The 8,403-nt window shown below is 35.8% G+C and overlaps 2 protein-coding genes across 4 annotated transcripts in view; both read right to left on the bottom strand.

The window, feature by feature from the left end:
- LOC111434680 (CD2 antigen cytoplasmic tail-binding protein 2 homolog) overlaps window positions 1–432 on the bottom strand; it is an 11,574-nt gene extending 11,142 nt beyond the window's left edge. Inside the window, exon 1 of the mRNA XM_023072154.1 lies at window positions 161–432. Within this exon, the coding sequence (XP_022927922.1) occupies window positions 161–231 (71 nt within the window). The 5' untranslated portion in view covers window positions 232–432. The remainder of the gene's footprint in view (window positions 1–160) is intronic.
- Window positions 433–2,028: 1,596 nt separating this feature from the next.
- LOC111434686 lies at window positions 2,029–8,295 on the bottom strand. Of its 3 annotated transcripts, none has more exons than XM_023072164.1 (4): window positions 7,981–8,295; window positions 6,797–6,953; window positions 5,828–5,989; window positions 2,029–2,427 (listed from the first exon to the last, which is right to left on the bottom strand). In XM_023072164.1, the coding sequence occupies exons 1-3, from the start codon at window positions 8,152–8,154 to the stop codon at window positions 5,874–5,876; spliced, it is 447 nt and encodes a 148-aa protein (XP_022927932.1). In that variant the 5' UTR covers window positions 8,155–8,295; the 3' UTR covers window positions 2,029–2,427; window positions 5,828–5,873. The 3 variants fall into 3 exon arrangements, with proteins under 3 accessions (XP_022927932.1, XP_022927933.1, XP_022927931.1); XM_023072165.1 differs by having other exon boundaries at window positions 2,039–2,320; XM_023072163.1 differs by lacking the exon at window positions 2,029–2,427 and having other exon boundaries at window positions 5,622–5,989.
- Between the last annotated feature and the right edge of the window lie 108 nt (window positions 8,296–8,403).

Genomic DNA, 8,403 nt, shown 5'->3' with positions numbered 1-8,403 from the left:
AAAAAAAAAAAAAAAAAAAAAAAAAAAAAAAAAAAAAAAAAAAAAAAAAAAAAAAACGAAAGGTTGAGAGTAAAGCGCAACGAAACCAAGCAATTAGAAGAATAAAAACACAAGGAAAGTATGATTAGGGGTTGAATGAGAGTAGAAAGTCGAAAATTACGCAGGTGGTTTGGCAGAATCGCCATCTTCGGTTTCTAAGAACCGGCGCTTGAGCGATGGATTGCCCTCCATGGATGCACCGGACAGAATCAGCGAGTGAGAGAGAAAGTGCTTTGGAAGTAGTAAATTACGAGCTTCTGTTCTTTGTGGCGATGCAAACGGCGAGAAACGAGAATATAAGATTCAAATCCTTTGCGCACCGCAGAATCAACGCCGCTTTCAAATTTCTATACCATTTTTGTTTACCTGTTCTTACAAAAATTGATGTCGTGTCGTGTCGATCTCAAGAAATCCAAAACTGAAAAAACAAAAAATTAAATTAAAATTAAAATTAAAATTTTATTTATTAACAACTTAATCTTTGAATTATACCTAATAATCAAAAATTGAAAAATATATTAAAAAATTTAAAGATTTATTAGACATGAAATTGGCCAGATTCAACTAACATTTTAATTTGTCTTTTAGTTGTTTTTTTTATAACGATTTATTATTTTTTCTTTTTTAAAAAAATAAGGTCAATATTATATGCATATGACGTTGTTTTATGCATAAAATTATTTTTTTACAGTTTTCTATGAACTTAAATATTCGTAAACTTCCGACTATAGTTGAAATAAGGAATTGCTGAAATACTATTATTAAGCTATCGTATCGATGAAAATATAACTAAAATGTAGAAAAAGACCGTCTATGGCTTTATTTCATGGTCTCCTCAACCGACGTTGTTATCCATACATGACTCTTATCTTTACCTAAAACATTTCGAGGGCCAGAAATGCAAATATTCAACTATGGTTTTTAGGTTTGATGGGTCCTAAACCATGTCTATAGTCTTAGGATCAAATTTTATTTTCCAGGTGGGCTTGGATGCATAGTACTTTTCTACACACGATCCATGTACCTGCATGTAGACGTATTAGACAAATTCTTTGTCTTCATAAACCCTAGGCTTGCATATAGACTTACACACTCTGTTGCAGCCGAACCATAGGATGAAAATAAGACAACTGTTGATTTATGGAGATAGTTTTCATTCATAGAAGCAAGTATGCAACCTGTTCATAAGTCAGGTCAGTTGGAGAGAAAAATAAAGGGTAAATGGGTTTTAAAATAAAAATTTGGAAACAAAATAAAGTTTAAACCAAACAAAAGAATATTTGCAAATTGAATTGTTTTTGGGCACAAGTGGGAGTTGGAACATATGCTTACCAGAATTTACTTTATTATTATTATTTTTTTTTGGTAGACTAATATTTCTTTACCCTTAATTATTATTATTATTAGTTGGAGAGAGGAACAAACATTTTTTTATAAGGGCGTGGAAACATCTGAGACTAACGGCGTAACAGGCCAAAATGACAATATCTGCTAATGGCGGGTTTGAGTTGTTACTAACAGTATCAAAGTCGAGCGGCATACCAACGAGAACACGGGCCCCAAGGAGGATCCCTTCTTTATAAGGGAGTTGAAACCTTTCCCTAATAAACGCGTTTTTAATCTATGAGGTTGACGATACTTAATGGGCCAAAGTACACAATATCTGTTAACGACCTTCTTTACAAGGGTGTGAAAACATCTTCCTAACAAAAACATTTTAAAATTGTGAGACTAACGGCGACAATATCCACTGGCAACCTTCTTCATAAGGGCGTGGAAACATCTCCCTAACAGACGCATTTTAAAACCGTGAGGCTGACAATGATACAAAACTGTCTGCCGGGTGAGAACAACTGTAGTACAATCACTATCCCGTTGTCGCAAGAGTACAATTGTGACAGTTTGCATACAACTTGCCTTTTAAATTATCCAACCTTGAACTTCATATCATCAAATTTTCGAGTAAGTCAAAAAGGTAAAATATTTAACAAGTTCAAACTCTATAACCGCCATCTACATAGAACATTACAGTTTTACAAATTTGAATTCTTTCGATCTAATATTGTAAAGTCATAAAGTTATCCCATGAGATCAATCAAGATACATATAAGTTGATTCCGATACCGGTACCAACCTTTTTTTATGCTCGGTTCCTCGAGTAGAGCTATCTTTTTGTATGCCTTTGAATAAACTTAAGAGCATCACATCTATTCTTTAGCACTTCACAGCCACTTGGTACATGTCACCCTCTAGTTAACTCATCACCAACCAATCAAGAAAACTGCTATGTAGAATAGGGATAAGAGCTTATAAAACAGGCAACTCAATGTTGTTTGTAATAACAGAGGAAAATCAGATATAACAATAAGCTACTCACTGTGGTGCCACCTGTGGATAGTTAAAAATGAAAAAGTTGAAGAGAATATTCTTGAGAGAAAATGAAAGGAAATATGCTCAACATGGCTATCAACTAAAGGAAGCAGTGGATTAAACAGCAACAAAGGAATAATGGTGCAGGCCATGTGTAAGCTAATGAAAGGAAGAGTAAATAAGTAAAAAAAACAAAACTAAAGGGGAACAAAACAAAGCAAAAGAATGTATTCTAAAATCCCTTCAAGAACATTGTACTATAAGCACATTCAGCTTGGTTTTTCAAGCTTGAAAACTTTTCAGAAATTAGAGTCCAAGTCAATGTATCAAATATCGAAGGGTTTATTTTAGTTGTGAATGTAATAGCTCAAGTCCAAGCCCACTGCTAGTCGATATTGTCCTTTTTGAGGAGTCTAAATAGGACAATATCTACTAGCCGTAGGCTTGAGCTGTTACAAATGGTATCAGAGCCAGTCACCGGACGATGCGAGACACTGGTCAAAATAGGGCTAGACCCTCTCCATAGTAGACGGGTTTTAAAAGCCTTGAGGGGAAGCCTAAAAGGGAAAGTCCAAAGAGGACAATATTGTCCTATTTAAACGTGTTCTAAACCGGGTGATTGTATCCACACAATTCCAGAAGTCGCATAATCCACACCAATGTTATTCAGATTCAACACTCGATCTGACAGAGTTTTTTGCTTTGAGGAACTCCAAGGAGCCAAAACTGATCTAAAAACAACAGAACCCAATTATGCTTCTTCGACCATTTCATTACCCAGTCTACATTAGTATAAAAGTTGACAGAGTAGTTTTATGAAGATAAGAACTTAAGGCCAAAGGTTCTACACTATGCTATAAATGGTCGGTTTAATCTTGAAAAAGGTCACTATAATGTAAGGTGGTCCAAAATTCGTAGGGTAGAACTGCACTTGCTGGCAAGGACGTTGGCATTGGTGTAGAAGGTCTCTAGTGAACTTTCTGTGAGATAAAAGCAATGTATTACCAAACTAAGCAAATTTGGATGCCAAGAAAATAGGATAATGGTCCAAGATCCTTGAATAAGCAAAAGGTCGTTGAAAGATATTAGATATTGGTTGATAAGTTTCCAATTTGTTCCCACAACTAAAATGGAGATCCCACATTGGTTGGAGAGGAGAACAAAGCATTGCTTATAAGGGTGTGGAAACCTCTTCCCACCAAATGCGTTTTAAAACCTTGCGGGGAAGCCCGGAAGGGAAAACTCAAAGAGGACAATATCTACTGGTAGTGAGCTTGGACTGCTACAAATGGTATCAGAGCCAGATACTGGGCAATATGCCAGCAAGGATGCTAGGCCCCAAGGGGGTAGATTGTAAGATCCCACATCGGTTGGAGAGGAAAACGAAGTATTGCTTATAAGGGTGTGGAAACCTCTCCCTACCAAACACATTTTAAAACCTTGAGGAGAAGCAAGGAAGGAAAAGCCCAAAGAGGATAATATATGCTAACCGTGAGCTTGGGGTGTTACGTAAAATGTCACCGGCAGATATACGAAAGGTGACAACAAGGTAAATATTATCCTCTTCTGCTGAGAGTGATCCATTGAATCTAGACAATAAATGAGAGTTTAGTGGTAAAAACCATGCACTTAAGCTCCGTTTAAGACCATAGAGAGTGTTATGAAGCTTGCAAACATGAGAGTGCAATATGAAACCTTGAGGTTTGTCGCGTCAAAACTTTTTCAATTGAACTTCCCATTTAGGAATGCATTAGGGATATCAAGTCATCTAAAAGGCCAATTGTTGGAGACTACAGGAGAAAAAGAAAATAGGGCTGAAAGTCTCTAAATAATCAGCAGCTACAAGTTTAGCCATGTTTCACTCTCTCTTTCCATTTAGTTTAAGCTTTGGCTGATACACCCATTTAACCCAATCAATTTGAATACGAAGCAACGGGAACAAGTGACCAAGTGTTATGATGTAAAAGAACAAGATATTCAATTTCCCTCCTTGCTTTTCAGTGAAGGCCTTCAACTTCTGGCGGTGAAAACTATTTGGATTAATAAGGGATAGATGCAGATGTAAAAACAGCAGATAGCAGGACTTTTAGTTAAAAAGCCTAGCCTTTGGCCTAGTAGCCGTTTGATGAACATTGATAGTGGTGTGGATGAGGGGAGTAGGTTCAGATGTGTTTGGAAGTGGAGCTTTTAAAATTCAAATATTTTCTTAAAAAAGATGAAACCAAATAGACAAATGATGAGAAAATAAGTATCGTTTTCAAAAACTAAAAACCAAAACGTTATCAAACGAAACTTAAATCATTGAGAATATATAAATAATTGGTAGTTCTTATCTCTACTTCAAAAGAGAGAGTATCAATTATAAGGAGTAATAATTCTAGGGATGGGCCTCTATCAGAATGCTAGCACAGAAGGAATGTTGGATTAGGAATTAGAAAGAGGAACAGGTAAGTCATATACTGATTGGTCTTCAGAAAAAGGTAAGCAATATGCAAAGATGTATATGATATGCAGACAAGAAATTAAAAACTGACAGATATCATCAAAGGTAAGCACCTGATCACCACCCATAGCAAGTGTCAAACAATAAGTGGCCCCCAGTTCCAAGAATCAGGCAAAAGCATCATGGTGAAGAAAAGAAGAGGGGATGGAGAAGCTGATTCTGTATTTGGTGGGGCAAAGGGGTTTAAATAAGGATATTGAAAGCTGTTGATGTAGGCCCAGGGTTAATAACTTTGTGAGCAATAACTGAGGTTCAGTTCTATGGTAACAAAGAACAGTAATGCAACTAAACATATCACAAATCAGACAGTTAGTGGAATTTCTACTTTACTGAAGGGTTGAGCTGACAAAGTACTCTCTAGATTACATTTCTTTTATATCCACAAGTGTCCAAGCCAATTTGTGAGCACGTTGACTGTTCTCTGATAGTCAATGTAACTCGTAGACCATTAAATCTTAAATAGGTAATCACCATAATTTGAACTCATTCCCTAGATCCAATATTAAGGGAGGTTTTGTTTCGATTTGGCTGAGTCTTTTAGGTCTGCTCAAGCAAAGTGCAGCTGATCACCATGGTTGTTTCTTTTGGGTTTGTTTGAAGTAACAACAAAGTATTTTCCTCATAAAATTATGAACTATAAAATGATAACTCCAAACCCATAATAACTGTTTCGGACGATTTTCAACATATCCACAAAAAGATGCACAAGAACTAAAACTTTGTATGGTTCCAATTTTCATTTACTATCAGAGTACAAGACATTGGTAGTATGATTTGAATTTTATTTATCCATGTTTTTATAAACAAGACACGTCTCTACGAATTCAAAATAATATAATATACACTACGTTCCTAATTAAGCTCAGTCAGATTATCCATAAAAAAAATTTACACTGAAAGAAAAGAAAAAGGTACCAGGGTTTTAAATATAAAAACCAAATCCTCACAGATTTGCTGAACGTCATTTTTTCCCTCCAAGAGTCTGAATTATTGCTTCCAAGAGCTTAATATCCTTATCACGTTTATTGATTTCTTCCTGTTTCGCGCGCAATTCATCCATATGCAGTTGAAATACCTCTGCAGCATAGCAATCAATATATTTATGGTCTATTTAGAATACTTTCTAGTTTAAGCGCTTTCCAATCATCTAAAATCACTCAATAAGCTATACTAAACACACTTTCAATTATTAATTTTTTGAAGCGCGCATATTGAAAAATCGATTTTATTTTCATTTTTTTCAAATGTTATTCCAAACCACTATAGTTTACGAACCTCCTCAGCATTATCATTCATTAACATGAACAGAGTAATTTTAAAGAACACCCCTCTCCTCAAAGACATTTATGATAAAATATATGTGTGTGTGTGTGTGTGTGTGTGTGTGTGTATTTGTGTATATGTGTGTGTGTGTATATATGTATATATATGTGTGTGTGTGTGTATATGTATATATATGTGTGTGTGTGTATATATGTATATATATGTGTGTGTGTGTGTGTGTGTGTATATGTATATATATGTGTGTGTGTGTATATATGTATATATATGTGTGTGTGTGTGTGTGTATATGTATATATATGTGTGTGTGTGTATATATATATATCACAATGTCATTTAAACCACAAGACTCTCCTCAAAGACATTTATGATAAAATATATATATGCGTGTGTGTGTGTGTGTATATGTATATATGTGTGTGTGTGTGTGTGTGTGTATCACAATGTCATTTAAACCACAAGACTCTGACATAACACAACCAGACCCCCACATCCAGAAGGCCAAATAGACAGATTGCTGCTCAACAGATAAAACTGCAGATTTTAAGTTGAATAAAGAAAAAGAATGCTATGAAAAAATTTAAAAGAGTAGGACATCCATACTTGTAGTGTTCTCGAGCTCTCGAGTGACCTCCTGCACGTGTAGTTCAGCAGTTTTTTGTGCTGCCTCAGCCTGACGTTTTTCTGAACGAGCATGAGCAGCAGCAGTGATAGCAGCATCAAGTTCCCTTTCCAAAGTCTCAACCCTTTGATCAAGAACCTAACAAAAGATTATTCACTATCATAACCAGTGGGCAAAATTGTATCACAAATTTGTAGGAAACAATAACCAAATGGCTTGTAATCTCAACAAAGCGCATCACTTGAGCTCATGTAATATGATCTTTGATCCTTACATGGTGGCGTGTGATGTTAATGCAAATGATTTACCCGATCATCATAAGCCAATAATAAAGTAGCTGAATTCAAAGATGGAATGCAAGAGATAAGTAAATGAATTTTTCTATCTCAAATCATCCTACAAAGTTAATTAAGAAATATAACTTATTAATACACCAAGAGGAAACTGAATTGCTCAAAAGCCCAATGAGAAACTGAATCCTTTAACTCATCCCTGAATTATCCAAACCCAGTGATTACATTTGTATCTATTTGCTTAATATCCCTCGATCATTGCGATCTGCAACCATTCATTTGGCTGATGTAACGGTCCAAGCCCACCGCTAGCAGATATTGTTCTCTTTGGGTTTTACCTTCCGGGTTTTCCCTCAGCGATTCTAGGTAAGTAGAAATCTAGGGTAGTTACAGCTGAAGTTACTACTCTACATAGTGCCTCCATTTCTCCAGGAAGGTCTTCGAAGATCAGGTGTATGTACCTCCTTGTTCTTCGAAAACCCGACATTCAAAATGGCCTCTAGACAGGATCTATTTAAGAGAATGACTTCCTATCTAACCGCCTCCAGATTCTTCCTCGCTGAATCTGCCAAAGCTGCTACCTCACTCACCCAATCCCTCACATTCGATAGCAAAATTGAAATTTAAAACCATATATTAGATATCAAAGCAACCGTGATCAACATGTATATCACTCTGATTCCACTACATAGCATGAAAATCAACATTTAAATCGGTAATACGAGGGGAATTCGATATAACCACCGTCCAGAAATAAAACCAATTCCTCACTCCGCCAAATTTCAAATAGCAAAATCGAAATTCCAAACCAAATATCAGATTAAAAATACCCAACTACAGAACAATTAAAATATATATATATATATAGTAACCTTGATCGTCCTTGCTTGTTGGGAGCACAATGAAGCTCTGGCAAACGTCTGTTCGTCGACATAGACAGCTTTCTTGAGTAAAAGCTTCTGGAATGACTCCAAGTTGGAAGCCATCTCAGTTAGATTGGCAACGGCGCCGGTCCATCTGTCCGTTCCTTTGCCCTTGTCCTCCATGATCCAAATCTTCTTCGACGCTTGCCCCTTTTGAAAATCCGCAATTCAATGGTCGTTCGACGTCATGATCCGTGTAGAGAGACTTGGAGAGGGAGCTAAGAACCCACCCGATCATGCCATTACCTTCAATAAGAGCCTTGATATTGTTTTTAGATTGAGAATTCAACTTAATTACCAATTTCTTACGATTTTTTTTATTTTATTTCAATTTAATTTTAAGGTTTTTTTTTTTTTTTTTTTTTTTTAAAT

Source organism: Cucurbita moschata, unplaced genomic scaffold (genome assembly GCF_002738365.1).
Source record: "Cucurbita moschata cultivar Rifu unplaced genomic scaffold, Cmos_1.0 Cmo_Scf00045, whole genome shotgun sequence".
In the NCBI taxonomy this organism is placed as follows: domain Eukaryota; kingdom Viridiplantae; phylum Streptophyta; class Magnoliopsida; order Cucurbitales; family Cucurbitaceae; genus Cucurbita; species Cucurbita moschata.
This window is presented reverse-complemented; position numbering and strand designations above follow the sequence as displayed.